A 22,404-nucleotide genomic window follows, 5' to 3' on the forward strand; every position below is an offset into this window, starting at 1 on the left:
CTCAGAAGCCCCTCCTCCCAAATTTCAAATATCTGAGGTTTCTCCAGCGTTGAAACTCCTTCGTCTCTGCCTGGCCATCCAACTTTCTTCTCTGTTCATGCTCTTCAGATCTTTTCCACTTTGTCTGTTTCTCGGCCATCTCTCCTTCTTCACAGTGCCTGGAGTCCAATCAATTATCCATTCACCCTCGATTATGGAGTGCTGGAACAAAATCATGGCGTCCACTTTTCTTTCTCACACATACTGTACTGCAAAAATGTCAGAACTGTTATGACTCACATTGCATTTTAACACCTCCGTTGTGCTGCTTCCGCAGGGTGCTGAATCAAATCTTATTGACTTACGTAATATCTAACTAAGCAGATACACACCTTAAATGCCTGACTGTCAATCAACATGGTTGTCATACTGACTGCGAGACGCCTGACCGTAGGCCTTCACAGCCATTTGCTCATACGTTCTCCAGCCCCTCGGGCTGTGGTCTGATGATGTGTGTCGTGTGCAGGAGGCCAAACAATTGGTCCCCGTGCTGCTCTGCTTCCAACATGTTTACCTGCTCTTGGTTTATCGCTCGACAACCTTCACCTAAACTCAGGCTCAAGCTTACATGCGCCTGAGATCAAACGGACTGTCAGTTATTAACTTGTGTATGCTTAAAACATGTCAAGGTTTTTTGGAGCGATTCAATCCAGTAGTGTTGTTGGGGGGTTTTATACTAAGGTTGCCCATGTAAGCTAGCTGACTCCAGTATTTCAAAATCTGTCAGGTATACAGAAACAGGCATGTTACATTTTAACCCAATGAACATATACATGAATATTTTATATTATTTCATACATTTAATAGGAGACATCCATGAACACCAATTAAAGTGATGCTACTTTCTTAAAAATCTTGAAGAGAACTTAAAGCAAGAATTTGTAACTTCTGAAAAAATAAATATCACTTTGCTTTTAGCTGGAAATGATTAGGACAAGGCAATAAAAAGTGTGAAAAACAAGCTAGCAGAAAGAGAGAGGCCTCACACGGGGAGTTCCTCTTCTCTGGTCTGATAACGCTTTGATGGGCAGGCCTCAGAGGATGGGCTGCTATCCAGCTATAAGTCATGCTGGGGACAAATGCTGTGTGGTGTTGTTTCATTCTAAAAAAACGTGATAAATTATCCTTCGTGACAGGAAAAGAGTGTAACAGCAGTGTTAAGCTAAACAAACATGTGCCCTCTTGTTAATATGCAGAAGAGCTTACATCCCGTCAGTGCTGCACAAACACACCTGGGTCAGGGTCATAGTTCTTGTTGAATTTATAGCTACCTGACTTGGCACGTCAGCTGCCTAGCTGTAGTGAAGTCTGTTGCAGTGTGTGCGCTACCTCACACTCAGCATGGCAGGCCCTCAGAGGGATACTAAAACAATATTTTCAACTTAACTGTCAGTGTGTCCATTTCTTATCCAGGAACAAAACATCAGCTTCATCTGTCGTGTTTTACTTTCCCACTGAGTGAAAATAATATTCAGCCAAAAGACGATCAGATGACTTCTTGTTATTGACATGAACGTCAGTCAACCACATGGGTTTAGGTTACTTCAAAATAGCACAATCAAGGACTGGTCCAGAGGTCTCTACCATTAGACTACAAGCAAGTGGCTTTTATGGCACGAGGCCCAGGATAACCCCATCTGGCATTCCCACAGGGAGAGAACCAGAGACAGAAACACAGATGTGAAGGCCACTGACCTCACAGTTCAGTCCAGCCTATGGGCTGGACCTCCCCTCCCCAGCATTACGCACTATGATTGGTTGATTTCCATTTCCAATTTCCCAGTTTGGTGCGCATTATCTTTGGCACTAGAGAACACAAAAGCTGCCGTGTGAGAGCCGAAGTCACCAATCAGCCTGTCATTATGAACGTGTCTAATACAGAATATGTCCCCTTTGGGAAATTTATCAATGTCTATAAAAGTGTAACTGCCGTTTTCACTCAGCAAACGGTTTACAAGATTTTATTGCAGGATGCCTAACAGTGTTTTTCTTTAGTGTTGATAATGTTACACAACATGTCGAGAAAAAGAAGCGTCTGTCTTTGGTTTGAGTGATGTGGTCACAGATATAGTAGGTGAGACAAAAATGTGCCTTACAGTGTGACATGTTTTTTATGTTTAAATCTCCTTATGGTTAATCATAAAGAATCCTTCTACAGCCTCAACCAGCTTAGTGTTACTTAATTAAATAACACAGAGCTCTGTGGGGCTGTAAAGAAGTAATCTACTGACTTATCAGAACAGGAAATTCAGATTAAACCATACAAACTAGAGGCAAGATAAATTCTCAAAACAATAAATGTTAACAGTTTACGTGAAATCTATCAAGCCACATCACTTGTGAGCTGAAATGATACACACTGCAGTTGGTTCCATGTTGTGCCACAGGTCAACTAAATAGCATCAAACTGCTGGTACAAACTGAGCTTCTTCCTTCTCAGAGGCTGTCAGGATCATCTAATGAAAGGCATCAGATCAAAAAACAATCAGGGGTCCTGTTCATATTCATGTTTCCAGCGGGAGTCCTCTAACAACAGCCGAGCCATGGTCCCCAAAGTGAAAAGACACACAAGGGCCATACTAATTTGATTAAAACAGGACTCAAGGGGGATTTTCATTTTCTGAGGGAACGCCACCACAAACTGACATGCTGGGACAGACTGATTCTTGTCCTTTGCACACACCAGGAAATTAACACTACGTTTGAATCCATAAGACTCAAAGCGACCTATAGGAGTGATATTTTGGAAAACATTTTCGTTTATAGGACATTCAATTAAAAAAATCTTAAAATAAATACTTAAAATAAGATACTACAACTTTCATAGAACTTTTTGAGGAGCTGTCAATTGATGCTGTAGACTTTCGGCAACTAAGCTAAAGTTACTGCTCACATAGCTTTAAAGTTGATATAAATCTGCAAGTTGGTTTGGCCCTGGAAAAATAGGTAAAATGGTAAAATGTTTGGCGGTTTAGGATGAGGTGCACTGTTACGTTTCATCTGACTGTAAATGTTGTGGAGTTGGTTTCTCCAACAGCATGTGAGTTTGAAGTTTGAAGAAGCAGCGTGTTGCGACATGTGCATTGGTATGTTGTGTGTTGTGAGCTCAGATGGATTTTCAATGTCTTCAAGATTGTATCTTTTAATTAGATCCAATTGCAATTAAACCAGATGGTCCAAAAAACAAACAATTTAAAAAGCAAGCATTCCATACATATAAACATTACAGCACTTAGCTTTTTAATATGTCAGTAATTGTGGCCAAAGTAGTGTTATGTCTTAAGAGCAGAATGGGCAGTCCCACACATGCCTGAGATAAAGGTCCACAGGTTGCCAAAACAACACCCCAAACTTGTAGTATTAACGAGAGGAATGCTAAAACGAAAAAAAAAAAGGCTGTTTTCATTAATCTTCAGTTGGTCATGAACATTTGTCACTAATGTAAATACAGTTATTTACCCTATGGAGCCATATGTGCAGACAACAGAGGGAGGGGACCGGCTGAGGCCTGCAGTGTTAATGTGTTTGGAAGGGAAACTACTGTCTTAAGATAAACTGAGCATACAGATAGGTGTGGTCATGTCCTAAACCAGGATATGGTGGTTAGCTCCTCTTTCAAAACAGTCTGGAAGGCAGACAAATGTGAAGGGACATACTGGACGAGTGCATTAAATTAGGATTAAAATGATAACTGTTCAAGTTAATTTGCTACTGACATGCAAGTATTACTAGTATTGACACTCAACTATTAAAGCAAGCAGTATTAAGCAATAATATCATTATCAGAATTATACTTTTTCTGTCAGCCTCCCCCACAGCCACAGAAGACGTTTTCACAGGCTGAGTAGTAGTAACCATGACAAGTAAACTGGCTTCAAGTGTAAAACATTCTCTCATTTGTATCTTTTCCAATTGTTTTGGACTTTTTATTTATTATTGTATCATTAATGAAATTTTCTATCTGTAAAATGAATCCATCTCAATTGTCTGAATGTGATTATAAGAGATAAACACTGAGATCAAATTATATGTCCAGCTATAGTCATCCCCTCAACATCCCTAAAAGAGCTCACCTCAATAATCAAATCACTCCGTGTTGACTAATAGTCTTAACAGTAGTGGTCGATAATAATAATAATAATAACAACTTGATTTTTATAGCGACTTTCACAGGACCCAAAGATGCTTTGCACATAACTAAGGAGACAGAACAACAAAAAGTCATTCAGGATTGAATGCCTAGGTAAAGAGGTGGGTTTTTAGTAGATCTTTGAAAATGTCCACAGAGGGAGCATTTCGGCTCTCTGCGGGGATGGAGTTCCAACGGATGGGTGATGCGACACTAAAGGCTCTGTCCCCAAAAGTCCGGAGTCTGGTGTGAAGGACAGAGAGCAAGCTCTTGTCGATGGACCGCAGGTTCCGTGAGGGAGCCCTGGCAGCTGAGTTCTGTGCAGCCTGTCTAGGACCTTGCTGGGTACCCCATACAGGTACGATCAATATGGGTTTTTCAATGGCAGATGCAGATGGGAATATTTAGAGAGCAGGCCGGCCAATGGCCATATATAATGCCGATATCAAAACAAAGAAGAGTCATGTATAATTCAATTATTTCATTATAGTATACATGGTTATCTTAGCCAGCAATGTGTTGTTTCAGACGGCCTCTTTATTAATGAATGAAATATAGAGTGGTGGTGATGGAGCAGTGGGTAAGACACGTGCCTTTGGTGTGAGACCTGGGTTCAACTCCCCATTGTGACCCAGCCACCACTGTGTCGCTGAGCAAGAAACTTAACCCCTAGTTGCTCCAGAGGCGTGCGACCTCTGACATATATAGCAATTGTGAGTCGCTTTGGATAAAAGTGTAAAAGTAAATATAGAAAAACACATGGGGTATATATATATATATATATGTGTACAGTATATAAGGCTAGCCAGTAATGGTTTTAGATTAGATCTGCCAATGCCGATTATCCCAGAATGACTATCACAAAAATATCCAGTGGAGTTTATCATAGTGTCACGTAGTTCTGTCTGTTCACTAAGACAAAAAAATCAATGTCGGAAAGGAAAGAGATTCCATGAGAATGATTTATGATGTTTACAAAGTATTTTTGGCAGCTCATCCTGCCTGTCAAGGTGACAGGTTCCTCCCAACTTCAAAACCACTTAACAAGCTGTTGAATTACCCAACACCCCTCCTCTCATGACAGGAAGACCTGCGCTAGAGTGTGGTCGTCTTGGCAGAAACAACACTTGTTCTGAGAACAGACAAACAGGTTCAGGGACAACACACAGACGAATGTGTGCTCACGTCAGGAGGTGGACTAATACAGGAAAACAGGGCATAGCAGGAAATGCACTGTTATTGCCATCAGAAAGGCAAGAAAGACTAAATTTAAACCTAAGGCTTTGAATCTAAACTTTACATCTTCAGTGTCAGGTGTCTCCATTTGAGCTGCGGATTTTTAATCCAATTGGTGTAAGTCTGTATTACATTATTGGGTTATTATTTTGTGGGGGTTACAATACCAACACTTTAAACACACAGACAAGTCAAGCCTGTCAAGGTTTATACCAAGGTTACAATGTCATACTACTGAAGGGAAACCCGTTGGTCCTAGGCTAGTATGTCTAGGGAAAACAAAGCCTGACAGATCTTTCAAAGAAAGTATGCAGTAAGTCAAACATACCCCATGACACAGCAAGTAGGCCGACAGTTTGGATGCAGGATGACAGCTGGAGGACAGCTGGAAATTACGCTGATACCGCTTTATAGAATAAGAGCACAAAGGAGAGGAAAAAACACTACATGGTGTTCACGTAGAAGACTCATTTTATAGGAGGAGAAGCAATTTAACATGCGGTGAAAAGGAAAGAACAAATACTGAAAGATATATTATAAAATAATAATGACAGTACTACGGCGGGAACCTGTTACTTTTGTTTGTTTTTTCTTGTAAACAAACAAAAGGTATGTTGTTTTGCAGCATACCTTCACACATTACCGCCACCTGTAACTCAGCAGAAGAGTGTTAAACCTTTGTCTGGAATGTGTATCTTGTCAATCGCCAGCCAGCGTCCAAATCTCCACAGGGAGGCATTGATGTTCAAACAAGAAATGAAGTGTTTCACAAAAAGTGAATGTTAAATGTTATAGTCTGTCTTATTCCTATCACCAGCCACAATGAACATGGGGACCTGTCCTAGGACAGCACTGCGAAATGAGAGGTAATTTCAAAACTCATGTTCAGCCCTAGAGCAGAACACAACCTACTGAAACACCCAGAAATTACGACTTTTGGTAAAATGAAGTAAACAAAGCCTAACGCCTTAGTTCAATATGTGTGCTGTTTAAGATGTAGAGCTCCATCTGAGCCCTAAAGGCCCCGTAGAGATGAAACACAGAATGAGAGGCAACAAACCAAGAAGAGACAACAAACTCAACAGTAAGATGAATGCTTCAGGTTGAAATAAGCACAAACGTGGGCCATTCTTTTCTTTTTTTGATCCAACCTTGGACTTGTTTTGGACTCAAACCTGACTGGGCCTGATCTTGGAGCACATCAGTAAATGACTGACTTGACTGGAATTTAGGTTCACAGGATTAAAACAGTCCTATTAAATGGATAGGAGGCATAAGAAATAGTCAGATAGATGCCCTCTATGTTCCATCGTGCTATAAGACTGTTGTTATCTTGTGAAAACAGAAAAGGCGGTGAAATCCTTGGAAGAAGTTGCATAAGTGAGCCTTGAGTCCATCTGTTGTGTCCGCGCCATATTCCCACCGTCCAGTTGTCTAAGCCTCGCTTGGGCATTACTCATCAAGACAGAGTGCCAATGAACTCTGGTCATTGGTGTCAATGGGTGGTGTGTGTGTGTGTGTGTGTGTGTGTACATTAGGTTGAGTTGCAGAGAGTATATCCATGTCAGACAGAGCTATATAAATAGCAGCAATGATAAAATAGTTTTTCTTTGTTTAAGACAAACAGAAATTGATTGTGTTGGTGGATCTGTAAGACTATTTTGTGAGATTTTATCAACTGTAGGCTGAAGTTCATCACAAAAACAGCACAACAACATGAACAAAATGCAGATGAATATGATAGCAGTGGATAAAAGAAGAATCTGTCCTCTTACCACACCCCCACTCTAATATGTGAATCATTTAGTACTGTTCAGGTTCTGGACAACCAAAGAAGGGGTTTCTGCTTCAAGCTCATCTGCCAAACAGCAGCACCAACAACAGTCCCTCCCTCTCTCTATCTCTCTCACTCACACAAGTGTGATAGAGGTTTTTTTTGATGTGCCCTTTTCCTTGACTTTGCCCCCCCCCCTATTGCATCGCTTTATGACTTAAACCAGCCTTTCTTGGAAATGAAGAGTGTCAAAACCTTATAACATCTTACACAAAACTTATTGTCAGTGGAATACACCACACGTGGCATTACATAGTGTCAGTTAAATAGCTGATAAAATAAATGTATTACAATACAGAATACGCAGAAGCCTGACATAAAGGAACTAAAATAAAGGTACGGCGAAATAAGAGCGTTTTTTGTTTGCCCATTGGAGAGGGGCTTCTAAAATAGCTGGAACTTCATAGTGACCGTACAGCTGATTTACTCAGTGACAAGGTGAATTGCTTTTTACGATCATCTGTACAACGTTCGTTCATTCACAATTTAAGCGCCATGACAAATATCTGTCGTGTCTCCCCGTGTTTCCAGTCACTGAAAGCATGCTGCATCTACGCACTGCTAACAACTTTCACAAAGACCGCTCAGTTTCTGACAGAAACCGTCACAACCCCTGAATAAACATCGCCACCACATTTAGTCCCACGGCATCACCTGAGTGTACATTATACCACTTTTATCCCCGCTGCCACTGAACCACAACTGGTTTTGTGTTGAGCATGATCGCCATGCCCCCCCCACCCCTCACCAGGAAACGACATTTCTCTTGCTAGCTGACGATAGCTAACTTACAGGGTGTAACGTACACATGGCTTATTGGCAAACACATCTGACCAGTACTGGTGGGAAAAAAACATAAAATACAGCAACAGAATTAATTGGAGTGTCACCGTCTCAATTCACCGAAACTAACTGTTTAACGTCATATGTCACCCAGCAAGACACCATTAACGTTTACACTGACTTTAATTCACTGAGTCACGCCGGAGCTGCCGAGGCCACAGCGCGCGCAATGGACTCCTCCAAAACAATACGCGTGGAGGAATTACACACTCCAGGTAGATCCCATAACCCCGCATGTAAAATAAATACGTGGCATGCTCAATTTTAAGGCCATTTACGGTGAATTCAAAAGTACAACCTCTAATCGTACGTCACCTGGAGTTGACGTCTGTACCCCCTCCGTCCCTCACTCACCTGTCCTGAAGCGGAGGTCTTCATCGTCCTCGGAGCCGAACTCCCGGAGGAGGGAGAGGAAGAGTATACCGAAGGCGTTCTGGATCCCGAACACCGAGCCGTTACACCACATAGCAGCCAGCATGACTATCCACCCCCAGCCGCCTTCGGGGTGCACAAAGTCAACCTCCTCCGCTCCTGGAGCCGCGGTTTGCTCCGGGACGGTCACTTTGCTGTCCCCGTTCTTCTTCTTCTCCTCCTCCTCCTCAGGCCGCTTCTCCTCTGCGGGGACACCGGCGGGCACCCCATTCTCACCCGCTGTATCACCCTCTGGCATATTGTTCTCTTCTGTCATTGTTTGAATGTCAGAATATTAAAAAGCAAAGAAACAAGAAGGTTTTTTTAGTTTAAGAAAAATGAATACAGGTTATGTCTGAGCAACGACGGCTTTCGGGTTAGGGTAAAGGCACATCCATTGAGGTGAGCTGTGGCTGAAATGGTGCTGACAGCGCAGCATCTGGTCCTACATTAACTGTTACAGCTTCCCTTGCAATATTATAAATAGACCGCGCGGAGGGGCGGGGCTCCAGGGAATCCTGTAGCTGATTGGACACTGTCACTATTCTGTGACGACCAGGTATCGAAATGCAGACAAAATGTGTCTTCAGTAGATACGGTTTTGCAAGACTAATAATAAAACATATAAAAATTGTACAGCATAATAAAAATTTCCCCTTCGGCAGCTACCTCACTGCTATTATGAAAGGCCTCACTTCCCCTTTCCAGCTGCTAAAAATAGACTAACAGCCAGGCAAGCAGATGGACAGGCATGTAGAGGGATGTGCAGGCCAGGGAGCAGATAGTTAAAGACAAAATATAAGTGAAGTGCGGTTAAGGAGATCATAAGACTAAAAAGAAAAATAACAAAAGTGCAACTTCACAAAAAATATTATTCCCCTTAAAAGAGCCGCATTTTATTTAACACATTCACTGCCGTTGGTTACTAAACAGATTGCCACATGCCATTTTATAGGGGTAATAATTTTGTAAAATGATGTTGAAATTACTAATTAATCAAACTAGAAATGTAATGTTGTCAGTAGGCCTAACTGAATTACAGTTGTTGTTGCTGCAGTTATAAACAATCTGAGGATGCACACTTTATTTGCACACTAATATTTTGGTAAATAGTCCTAAATAGAGAAGGTAAGGGTGTAACCTGGCCTCCCAGAAGGTGAACTCGTATGTAGCCTATCAGATAAATTAAAAGACATTACATTCAGAGTTTGTATTATCATGTAGGTAATGACGTTTGTCAGTTTCTGCTGGTGAGCAATAAACAGGTCAGGCAAGGAAACTTAAGTCGGCAAAATACACATGCCAAGTTCTTGTCAACTTTTACAAGGAGCAATAGAAAGCATCCCGGCTGGAAACCTTACTAATTGGCATGGGATGTGCACAGGGCTAAACTGATAATCTGGCATACCGGGCAAATGCTCGGTGGACCACGCACCTTTGGGGCCAGTGTAAAGTAAATTATGTGTTTATATAACTGTTTTTAAAAAAAACGGGCCAACGACCGGCCCATAAAGCATGGACAGTACAATTATCTGTACTGACACTGGGCCGGTGTAACACCAAAATCTGTGACCTATCAGATTCTGTGACTAAACCCAAACGACGATGTTTTCCTAACCATAACCAAGTACTTTTGTTGCCTAAACCTAATCAAGTGCTTTTGGTGCCTAAACTTAACCAAACTGCAACTGCTTCACATCGTCAACATAGTCTCTGGCGCTAATCTTCACATTTGGATCACAGAATCTGATAGGTCTCACATTTTGGTGTCACACCGGCACAGGCACTTGAAAGAGTAAAGGAGCGCTTTGGCCACTGCCAGGCAGAGGAGGAGGCATGTGTTAGCGAGTGACAAAGTGACAGGGCTGAGTGAGAGAGTGAGCAGGAGGAGAGTGGAGGTGAAGCGGCAAGCATGGAGTAGCTCAACCTGTACGTAGGGAGCAGGGAGTGAGGCTCATTTACACTGGGGACGCTGGGGACATGTAGGCGAGCCACCACTTTTTGAAAGCAGATGTTAAAATGTTCTGAAAAATAGCTCGCACCAAGAAATGTTAATTAACAAATAAAAATGCTATGAGAAAGGTTTATTTGCACAATATAAATGCAATGTAAATATGTAAATATAGAAGAAAACTCTGTTGTCGAAAAAAGTAACTTAAGTTAAAAACAATAAGTTACCAATTACTGCATTATAGTTTTATATTGTGATTTGTCACCTGCCACCTGAATTTTGTGCTTCCCTGGTGCAGAAAATCTCCCCAGAATGCAGAAAAGTAATGTTTAATGCTCCAAATCTTCTGGGGGAGGACCCCAGGATCCCCCTATCAACTATTTCATCAATGCATTTTATTTCTAAATAGTAGGCCTATTAAAATATATTCTTGTCTTGTTGTCATGGCCTCAATCTTGTGCAATGTTACATCTCTTGGGCTAAGTGTTTCATCACACCCCTAATCTGAGCACTTAAAAGGAAGGATGGTCTATAATTTAAGGGCCGATGTTTTGTGCAAGTCTAGCCCTGGATGTGCACGGCTCAGGACAGGAGGGCTTTGCAGCAGGTAATTAAAACCACTCAGATCATACACATCCCATCAGTGATATCGGTGAGGTGCCTGCAGAGCTCAAAGGTTACTAAAAGAAAGTACCCACCCAGCCACAGCCTGTTCACCCTGGCAGCCATCTGGCAAGAGATAAAGTATCTGCTGTCACAGCAGCATACTGCAGACCGGGTTCTTCCCTCAGGCTGTGAGATTCTTCAATTCAAAACTTTTCTGAGAGTAGCTTAAAAGGAACTTTAACCTAATCTCATTATACAACCTTGTGTTGTAAAATGATAAAACTACCATGTACTTTGTAACCATTGAGGTTACCGTTTGTTAGCTTGTGTTAGCAGCAGTCAAACATCACTCTTTCATAATGTAGGACATGAAAGCATATTTATGATCTTTTGTCCCATCATTTAAAGCAACAAAGCAAGACTTCATTTAAGATTTCCCTCAAATTCAAGTATAGTGTTCTGGAAATTCCCTCCAGCTTTAATTATTAAGCCTATGAATTATCCCAAAAGTGCATTTAAAAGGGTCCACATAAGTACATTTGAAAATGGTACTAATCTACTCCCTGTGCAGTCAAATCAACCATTTTTAGTATTTAATTCCCAGAAACACGGCACATTATTACTAATGCAAGACAGTGAGCCCTTGTGTTATGTTATTATTGTTGAATTAAAATAAAGCTGAGGATAAAGACGCGTTTACAAAACTGATAAAGCTTCAACACTGTTTAGGAGAACCAGAATGTAAGCAAATAAAGCCCGACTTAACACAAAATCAGAAGTCATTGGGGACACAGATACAGTGAACACAGGAATACATTTTTTAATTAAAGATTTAAAAGCCCAACACAGTTTACAGATGGTTTTATTTCCTTTAAAGTGAGTGCTGCCAGAGAAATCCCATTTTATACACTTATAGAAGAAACCACTGAACTACCAATAGATAGCATTTGATGGACTTTTCGGATGCCCGTGAACACATTCATGATTCTTAAGATAAAGAACCATCTGAAAGTCACATGGCACAGGGGATAGAAACACAATAAGGGCAGGAATAATAGATCTGCATCCTCTTTGCTTAGTGGCTGCTCACATACTTGGCATGGCTGTAAAAGCTGCCAATGATTAGCACATGACCAGTCTTAAAAACAAGGTGACCGTCCACAATAACAATGTGATAAACACTGACAGGTACTGAACATGAATCTGTGTGCACAGGTGGTGAAAGTGACCTCAGCTCTCTACTTTGGCCACTTTGGGTGCCTGTCCGTCCTGGTCTCCAGCGGCCGCCTCTCCCTTCCTCTTCCTCAGGCCCTTCATCTTACGTGTGTGCAGCTTGGACAGATCCTGCTTCTGCATGTGCACCCGGCCGAACTTGGTACCAAAGGCATTATGGGAAATGTTCTTTTTCTTCTTGGGCTGTAACAGTGAAAATGAGAAACATTAATGACGTGTCAGTTTGACAATTTAACTTTGTATTCAGACAACCTTTTTTGCCAGATGTTTTGTCATATTTTGGTCTTCTTGGAGACTTTAATGATTTACTCAACACACCTCCATTAAATACTCACAAAGAAACTGTCAATTCATACCACAGGCACTACTTTCCCACCACTGATACCTCTCTAAAGAAGCTCCACAGTTGGTAAAATCATCTTATTCTACACTGTTGGACAGTATATTCTGCATCAGCTTGTTCCAGCTTTTATCTGAAGCTACAGTATTTCATGAATATTCACATCAAATGGAGAAATCTCTCTCTCTCTCTCTCTCTCTCTAGATATATACACACATATATACACACACACAGACTTGTTTCCCAAGGATCTCTTCCAGAAGTTTTGTGGGTTTGAACATTTTTGAGCTGTGCAGGATGAGTTTGTAGTGCCAACAGAGGGTCAGTGAAGGGGTGAAGTGTAAAGGGTTTGTTGTTAATGTTAGCATGAACAGCATTAGCACAGATAAGTACAGCTCAGAATGGCCAAGTCTAACGATGAAGAGTTTAAGACGTTCTAAAATGGTAACTGTGCAGAGGAACAATAATGTCTTTCCTCTGGCGCCACCTTCAGGACAAACTCAACTTTCCATGGTGAACAGGATCCAAGGACAGCAAAGTCACCCATCAATTTTTCTGGGTGTGTTAATGTCAGAGGCCCAATCCCAATGCCCCCCCTAAACCCTGAGCCCTGAACCCTCACAGACTTTACTGACGTCACTTGGAAAGTGATTGAGTTTAAGAGGCTGCAAGGGCTCAAAATGCTGTAAACAGGAACGGGACAGCACTTTGCCACTTTATCACGTTACCTTGACGACGCTGAAACACGTTGCACACTTTTTATTTTATGTTTTTGCCTTATTTTTAAGTCCTGCAGGCTCTTGCCCTACAGAGTGGAGGAGAGGTATCCTAAATGTCAATATATATTTGTAATTAATCAATACACTATTGTTGGTCAAATAGCATCATTAAGCAAAAACTAAAATAAATAGTTGAATAATCTAAGTGTGTCATTAAGGTTATTGCAGTCCTCTGACTTACTGTGTTCTATGCAGCATCTTAAGTTAAGAAAACTCAGCATTTGTATCGATGCTTGTTTGTTTACTGTTTTCTTCTTCTCTTATAACGCGGATTTGCCGTGATATTTCTCTCGCTTCCGAGCTTCCCCTGGTGTTTTACGTCATACCGCTATGAACTGACGAATGACGCATGTGTAGTATCAGTATAACCGGTCGGGAAAAGCACTTTTGAAACCTTATTTTGGGGCAAAGTTGTCAAACTCAGCGATTTTTATCAGATTTTAATGTTGATTCTATTCATGTAGTTTTTATGTCCCGGTGACCAGTAAAAGTCATGCAAAGTCTGTAACCGTGGGAGACATTTCCATCCAAGCCCTGTTAAGATTTTAACATTTTCCCAGGACAAATACCTCTCATTTTAATTTAATTCCCTTTTCCCATCAAAGGAAAGCTGACAGAGTCAGGAGAGATGTCCACAAATTCTATCCAAGTGATCTTTACCTTCAGAGCCTTGGGCTGTCTGTGAGCTAACTTGTACAAGTCATCTGAAGCCAGGTGTGTTCTTCTTAAAACCAAGTCAAATGATGGTCCGATCTCCTCAAGCTCTATCCGCGGCGTCCGGCACCCGGACTTCTTCAACAGACACCTGCAGCGACATAACAAGCAATCTCTCTGTTGAGTAAATGTTAGCAAAGAAAATATGCGTGGCTGGTTCATACCAAAATTCTACAACCCATCCAGTACTCTGACCCATGACAGAAGCAAACATGATTTTTAAAACCAATTCTATATTTCTATACCTGTAGCTGCGCATGTAGATTTTCCCATCCAAGGCAGTAAAGTGAAGAACATGTTCTAAACCTGCCAGACGCACCGCAGACACAGTGGGACCTCTGAAGAAGTCTGAAAGGTGGGTCAAAGAAATGGACAGACTGATAGTAGTAGAACAAAAATACACAACCCTCACCCACCTCTACATCTAGAACCACAAATACCGAGTAGAATTAGTGTATACCTATGAGCAGGCTCTTCAGACGTCTGTGTTCATTGTCTGTATCAAAAGCCTCTCCTGCGAACACAAGCATCGGTTTGGTCCCCTCAGGACATTTGCTGGTCTGCAACAGAGAAACTAGATTTTAGGGGACAGTGAGTGGTTTTATCACTGGAAGAAGAAATGTCACTTTTATACTTCTGTTTGGAAAACTGTTGCACGGTCAGCCCACACATTTACATTTCATCTGTTTGTATACGCTTTAAACAAAACAACTCTTCGTGGTTTGATGAGGAGTTTGGTGCTGAAACAATTTCTTGTTGAACAACAGCTTTGTGCAGTGACCCTGCAAGTCTGGTCGTCACAGAGAGGTTGCCAGGTTTGGTTCCATCGCGTCTGTATAACCCAAACCCAAAATATACCCACACACCGACTGACGCTACAGCTCCAGACGTCTTTTTTTGTATACAAATAAGATCTGTGTTCAGAGGTTTTGGTACCTATATTTTGGTAGCGGTTTCCTGCTCCATATTTTACACATAGACATGAGATTGATGTTATACTGCAAAAACTGAGCTCTCAATAACAAGGGAAAAAAGCATTACAATGGGGGAAATGTTACTTAAAATAAGCAAAATTATCTGCCAAACAGAACAAGAATATTTCACTTGCTACTTAAGGCCAAAAAAAGTTGAAACAAGTGAAATTCTCTAATATAAAAGCCGCCTGGTAAGAAGAAATATCTTGTCAGACAAAAAAAAAGAAAGTTTTGCCTTCAATTAAGATAATTATTCTTACTAAAGATTTTATTTTTATTAAGTGTGCACTATTCCTTTGAAATAAAATCTGCCCTAAGACCCCATGTGCGGAAGAATACCTATTTCTGACTGGCAGGTGTCCTCTAAAGCGGTTTGCTTGGACACCCAAAACATAACTCACCAATTAACAGTTTAACCACTGCTCTAAATCAGTGCTCCAGGTATATCAAAGTGCAGGTAACCATAGCAACAACACGGACACTACATGATGAAATGAACTTGACCATGGCTTTAACTGACTAGAAATGAAGAAAAGGCAGAATAATGCTTCTCCCAGGACCAGGAACCACACAGGGAGGGAGAAGGGCAGCAGAACATTCATTTTACAGTTATTACCGCACACTTTATGCACACTAGTTTGTCAACAAGACTGCAAATCCAATTTGCCTTAACAGAAAACACAGACGTTAACTGCAGCCATTACCTTGATCTCACTCAGAGAGACGTACTTCTCGACTCCAAGTTCAATCATATCAAGCACGTGAAAGTCAAACAGACGACCTGCAAACACACCAAAAGAAGCAATGACACACAAATCATTTGACCTGTCCTCACTCTAAACTGATCTGATGAACTCTGAAGCATGTAGCTTTAAGAAGAAAGCACAATCAGTTAACAGACAGGAAGACGTTTCTTTCCATTGCTGATATTACACATTTTCTTCCACGCTGCAAACAACAGATTTGGATGGTGTACAGATTAGGGTTTAGAAAAATGATGTTGACAGTAAGCAGATATTGGGCAACATGCGAGTTGACTAGATCTGGCCCGAATGTCATTCTTTGAGCTTCGAAGCTTCGATAGTAATTAACAGAAGCTGTGTAGGCGGTGCGCGACGAGAGGTTGGGGGGGGTCGCAGTTGCGTTACGTCAATTGTTTAGATGTCTGACAAGCAGGCTGTCATTTCAAAAGCTACAGTTATGTAAGAAATGGATAGAAGTGGAACAGCTGAGGCAGGATGAATGCCCATGTAGTTCTGTCAATGACATGAGTGAGGGACAATCTGATGGGGGAGAGATAACGGCGGGCATGGGTGCGTAAGTCTGTGAGTGTGTGTGTGTGTGAGAGAGTGTGTGTGTGAGAGAGAGAGAAAAAGAGAGAGAAGCTCCATGTCTTTATTCATACTCATAGTCTTAGTGTAGGCTAACTAAAACAGCAAGCTATTATTACCAAAACCTTGGGTTTTTTTTGTTCCAGCTAACCTAGTAGACCCAAGTGCAGTACACCATAGCAGAGAGACAGGTGTTAGAGTCTGATCTGAGCAGGTCAAGTGCAGAATCCAGGAATAGTTTAGCCGATTATGCAAAATCTGCTTTTAATTTTTATTATTAATTTATTATTAATTATAGGCTATTTGATCTGTAATTATTTATGAAAACTGTAAAGTAAATACACCCCATAACTGCCACACTGTAATTATTATCACTCAGTTTAGCTGAGGGCTTCATTTTGTTTCCCCTTTAATGTGAACTGAAGCGTTATGTTCACTGCTGCGGGTGCATGTCAGGTGCTTTTATAGAAATTATCTACTGTACATTCAATTGGAAATATGTAGAAAAAAAATACACAATAACATGGCTTTTAATGTACGTTTAAAAGTTAGTGAGCGAGAAGAGTATTTACCAAATATAAGGTTGTTGGGCCGTTTCTTGTTGTGGGATCCAAACAGAAACAGAGAGCAGTCTGTCTTCTTGGAGAAAAATTCCTGATGAAGAGTTAAAATGATTAGTAATACTACTAACAAACATGTTGAAGACATTTAACTGTCATAATGAAATTGGGGTGTTCTATGTTTCTGGTACACTCACCAGTGATGTTGAGTCCTCAAAAGGCCGTGTTATGTTCTTCCTGAAAAGAAAGGACAGATCTTATTAGACTTTAGCACTCAAACATTTCCTAACAAATAGAAAGATGACTAATGGTGCTGACTAAACACGAACAATTTATATTCAGTCAAATTCATCTTTGAATTGATATCTAATTAGCTTACCAGTTTAGCAATGATTCTGCTGGTTTGTAAAGGATTTATCTGTACCCAAACTCACATCATAACAAAATTTTTCATAGGACTCAGTTAAAAAATAATATTGTTTTTGACAGGATCTAAGTCCCCCTGTGTTTTTTATAAACTAGATATAAACTACTTACTTCTTGTACAGCACAGCATTGGGCTTCTTTAGGGCATACTGCAGAAAAAGAAAAAGATTTAAAAGGGTTGTACTTAGTCTGGAATTCTGGGTGTGTTTTGGGCTTAACATGCAATTAACCAATCAGAGTGTCAACTCCCCTTCCCTTTGAAAGCCAGGTGTGCTTGCACCATGGCGCATTGCTATTATAATGACGAATGAAGGGCACAATATTAAAAACTGATTTAATGGCAGACTCACAGCAGAGAGGGGGACAGAAGTGTGGACGTGATATAAAAACCATCTCTGAGCATGAAGCCTGATGTTCCTCTGCAGCCTCTCTGGTTTATCAGTAAAGTAACAGACAGACAGATGCTCTCCCCTCTAACATCTGGATCCACACTGTGCTGCATTATTAGAAACTATGATGAACCGGTCGTGGGTCACATCCCTCAACCAACAGTGGTTTCTTTATTTTGAGTTTTCCTTTAACGATTTACTTTCATGATTAGAGAGGCTGCTGTCAGTCATTAAACATTCCCATGTGTGCAGTAAAGTCACAGCTAATACCATGGGCATTTAAGCAGCAAAACAAAAACAACTGTAGTTATAAACTTGACATGACAGGACAGAGAAAACTCTCTGAAATAATCGCTCTGATGGAGTTCAGAATTGATCAGGAGGACGGCTGCTTTCCACCAAACTGTTTCATTGTATGAACCTGGACTGTGTGTGACACCTTCTGGGTGTGTAGAAGAACATAGAAAATTAATTAACATTAGATCTTGACCAATCCTGTCAGCATGTCAGGAGATTTAAATAATGAAGTTACCTCTGCTTTGGCTTGTGTGTAAATGTGGGCAGCGTCTTTCTTAAGGGTTCAGTGTGTAATATTTCTGAGGATCTATCGACAGAAATGCAATATAATACAACTATGTTTTCAGTGGTGTATAAAAACCATTATATTTTTATTACCTTAGAATGAGCCTTTTTTATCTACATAACCGCGGGCACCCCCTTCTATGGAGGTCGCTGTATTTTGTCGTTATGTTTCTACCGTAGCCGTCAACGAACAAACAGCGCCACAGAGCGCGTTTCATCATCACGGCTTTCTTCTTCTGCTTGTACAATTCCGGTAGTATAGACACCGTCACTACATTGAATATGTACAAAGAAGAAGAGGAAATAATAATAATACTAGTAATATACAGTCTGTGAGTAGTCTTCTGGTTTATTAGAAGAGAAGTGACATTTGGACAAATGAAGGAGCACACACGTGTTATTTAGCACGAGAGCCGCCAGCGTGTGGATCTTTATACCATGACGCCAGACGAGTCGGGATAGATACAAACATCTGACGGCAGAAATCACGGATGTTGTGGATTTTCCCAGATGGAAGGCTATAATGTGGGACAGATGTTTTCAAAGTGGTGCTGAAGTTGTCTGTTTTCTGCTGGACAGGTAAATAAGTTTTTCAGACTATAGCAATGCAAAAGAAAGCTGATAAAACCGTAACGTTAGCGTAGAGCATGGAAGCATCAGGCAGCTAAAGTTTTACAGCAGTGGTAGAAAAATATGCAGCGTTAGTTGGATTGGTTTATTCTCTAGTGCTGGCTTTTGCTTGTGGTGTAAACTTCATGTAGTCTCTCTCTCTCTCTCTCTCTCTCTCTCTCGTTACGTGGACAGAAATGTGCCGTTACCTTCCTGAGGCAGATGATGAATATTATTGGCAATAAAATGGTAACAGCAGAGAAGCTCAGATCAGCAGCTAAACTTCACATTTTACTGCCTTGGTGGAAACCATGTATTTCTTTTTACTGCTAATGGTGATATAACAAGACCATGTGCCTGTCAAGTGACCAATAATAAATACTTTTTTTGCATTAAAAATGAAAAAGAAGCGTGTTTTTTGGGTATTTTTTTGGTCAATGGTGCAATTGCTTTCTGCTGCCTCAAGACAGCAATGCGCCAACAATTTGCCTGAACACACCTCATTTTAAGCCCAACACTCCCATGGGCACACAGATGGGCGCAAGTGCAAGCGCATCATCAGGTTACTTACTATGTCCTTGAGGGCCTGGGTGATGGTTTGACTGGTGTTCCCCCCTTTCATAATCATGGCAGTCTTCACATCCTCCGTCAGCTTGGGCGCTCTGCTCTCCAAGAAGCGCTTGGCGCGCTTTGTCTTGGGTTTTCTGAGGATACACACAAACACAGGGGAAGATAACGAGCTGCCAGTGCTGTTCAGTGCTACAGAACATCATCATCTCATCAGAGTCCCGATATATTTAAAATAATGATATTTAACTATAAAGGAATGTTAAACATGGCACTGATTCTCAGGAGCTTTTAATTGTTTATTCTTTAATATTGCTGGTTATTTTTGCTCACTGTACTGTAGAAATCAACAATGTCATCAGTTTTACAGCCGGTTTATGGTGAGCTTTGAAAGCAAGGGCAAACCCACATTACACCTCCTTTGATCTCACAATTTTTCTACCCTTTGCTAAATTAAACTCTTGAATTTAAATATAAAACTATTTCAAAGTGTTTATTGGGCTAGAGAGAAAGTTTGTTGAAAGAAGTGGCTGATATAGTAATTAACCACTTTGCCTATCCTAATTTGAGTAATTATGATATAACATTACAGCTTCACAAATTATTAAACATTCATACTTTTTACATTTCAGATGATTTCTTTAAATGATGATTCTGTTATGGTTTTCCCTGTTAAGCTAAATGGGCCATATTAACACTATTTTAGCTTCAGTAAATTGATTTGATCTTAATTTATAAACTAAAAGGAATAAAGAGTTCATTAAGGAACTCTACAATTTACTGATATTTAAAATAACCTATACAGACTAAGATGAGCACCAGAGCTTCAACAACTAGTCAATTAGTTGTCAACTATTAAATTAATCGGCAACTATTTTGATAATCGTTTCTTTCCTCCTCTGTGACAGTAACCTGAATATCTTTGGATCGACATCATCTTGGGCTTTGGAAAAACAGTGATTACTGTTTGTAGACCAAATCGAGAAAATAATCTACAAATGAATCGAATGAAAATAATCGTCAGTTGCAGCCCTACATGATAAAAGAAATGATAAAATAAACTTTGCAATAATAATGCCTTTTCCTAATTTAATGCAATTTATTAACATCTACCCTTTGCTAGGCAAATAAAACAGGGATAAACCTTTGTCATCTCATGCTAAAAAAGTTATCTGGCAATTCAATAGTCCAGCCCACCCCTCAAACTAAGTAGAGCCCTAGGTGTAGGAGTATATAGTTCACCTGCCTATGGTTATTTAGTACTGGATTATAACCAGAGTAGGCTACTATCTTGGCAGCCTATCTTGTTACTGCTGGCCTAATTTATTAATAAATATTATTTATTATTAAATATGAGTTAACACCACTTAAAATTAACGACAGCTCCCTCCATAGTGTAACGTTAGCTGCTGTACGATAATAGTTATACTTTTCGTGCTTACCATTGTATATCACTAGAATGCCTTTATGTCTGCAGAAGAAATATAACTGAAACACGTACAAATCAGAATAATATCCAACCGTAATACATATTTATCATAAAATTCCTGTGCTCTATTCTTCCCTTGGCATTTCAGACTGACCTTCCACACAGCAAACTCTGAATGAAGTAACGTTAACTGACAGTTCAGAAATTATACTGCGATAACTATCATTATTGTTTTATTGCCCAGCCCTAGCTCAACATAGTGTGATTTTCACTGAAAGTAGATACCGAGCTATTCGTGTCGACCACGGCCCTGATAAATTCACGTTCACGTTAGAAGTAGATGTAAACATCAACCTCTGTCTATACGTGAAGCTCGCGTTAGCGGACCAGCGTCATGCTAGGCTAACGTTAGCGGTCTTTACAAGATTTAGTTTCACGAGCACTGAACAAGCTAACCCTGTAGAGTATACATACAGAACACGGGAAGACAGCAAATTCCTAAGACTTGTCAAACTTACATTATACCGTCTAACTGCGTCATTTTCTGCCTTTATTCGTGTTCCTGTCCGCAAAAGCAGAATCACGCTGCGGTTCTTCCACGTGAATTCAGGAGGAGGAAGACAACATTGGTGTTGTTCTTCTTCTTTGGTGGAACGGTGGTTGATATCCTGCTTCTAGTGAATTACCGCCATCTAGTGTCAAAGCTGCACCCCGCCGCACAAACTCTCCACTAGGGGGAGCAACAGACTGAAAGAACCACTTTGAAATGCTGCCAAGTATCTGAACCAGAATCTGAATCTGGATCTTGTTCTGTACGGTCAATAGGTGCGTTCGAGATGATTGCGGCTGACTTTCGCCGACTTGATAGTCTAACGTGAGCTGCAGGCGACTGCAGGGGCGGGGAATGAAAACTGCGTCGTCACCTCGGACACATTCTACCTGTGTGAGCTTACTGTGAGCTGCTCAGGAGAAATGACTGATCTCACAGCATTTGCAAAGAAAATTTCTTATGTTTTATTTAAACTCTAACACTTCGGCTCACACAGGCCGTTTATGTATTTATTTAATATTTAAAATACCCTAGACTGATGAAGTCCAGAATGCACTATCAACATTGTAGGTTTCATCTCTTCACCTCCTTGCTATTTGTCTATGAGTAAGGGGGAGATGTGGCTATTAGTGGAATTGACCATTCAAATTCACTTTATGTTTATTTGACATCACTTACTCCTGAGGAAATCCAATTTTTGTGTGAATGTTCACATAAACAGAAGATAATCTAATCGCTTGTTTTTGTGAACATGCTAAAAGCATTTGCTTACAACTGTAGGCTTTATCTAGACCTGTGTTTAGGAGATATGTTCTAGTCTACAAGCCCTGCTGCCACATTAGGTAAAGTTCTGTAGGTTTTGGTGAGGAATG

The 22,404-nt window shown here is 40.6% G+C and overlaps 2 protein-coding genes across 2 annotated transcripts in view; both read right to left on the bottom strand.

Moving 5' to 3' along the window:
- slc16a10 (solute carrier family 16 member 10) overlaps positions 1 to 8,956 on the bottom strand; it is a 36,731-nt gene extending 27,775 nt beyond the window's left edge. Inside the window, exon 1 of the mRNA XM_038719493.1 lies at positions 8,436 to 8,956. Coding sequence (XP_038575421.1) covers positions 8,436 to 8,769 — 334 coding nt within the window. The 5' untranslated portion in view covers positions 8,770 to 8,956. The remainder of the gene's footprint in view (positions 1 to 8,435) is intronic.
- Positions 8,957 to 11,844: 2,888 nt separating this feature from the next.
- Positions 11,845 to 21,649, bottom strand: rpf2 (ribosome production factor 2 homolog). The gene is made up of 10 exons (XM_038719494.1): positions 21,501 to 21,649; positions 19,558 to 19,690; positions 17,518 to 17,555; positions 17,178 to 17,217; positions 16,993 to 17,074; positions 15,794 to 15,870; positions 14,576 to 14,675; positions 14,361 to 14,463; positions 14,062 to 14,206; positions 11,845 to 12,465 (listed from the first exon to the last, which is right to left on the bottom strand). Exons 1-10 carry the CDS (start codon positions 21,521 to 21,523, stop codon positions 12,280 to 12,282), a joined length of 927 nt encoding a protein of 308 aa, XP_038575422.1. The 5' UTR covers positions 21,524 to 21,649; the 3' UTR covers positions 11,845 to 12,279.
- Positions 21,650 to 22,404: the final 755 nt, after the last annotated feature.

This window comes from Micropterus salmoides, unplaced genomic scaffold, assembly GCF_014851395.1.
Source record: "Micropterus salmoides isolate LMB-PRFRI ecotype aquatic unplaced genomic scaffold, ASM1485139v1 Ms_hic_scaffold_147, whole genome shotgun sequence".
NCBI classification, from domain to species: domain Eukaryota; kingdom Metazoa; phylum Chordata; class Actinopteri; order Centrarchiformes; family Centrarchidae; genus Micropterus; species Micropterus salmoides.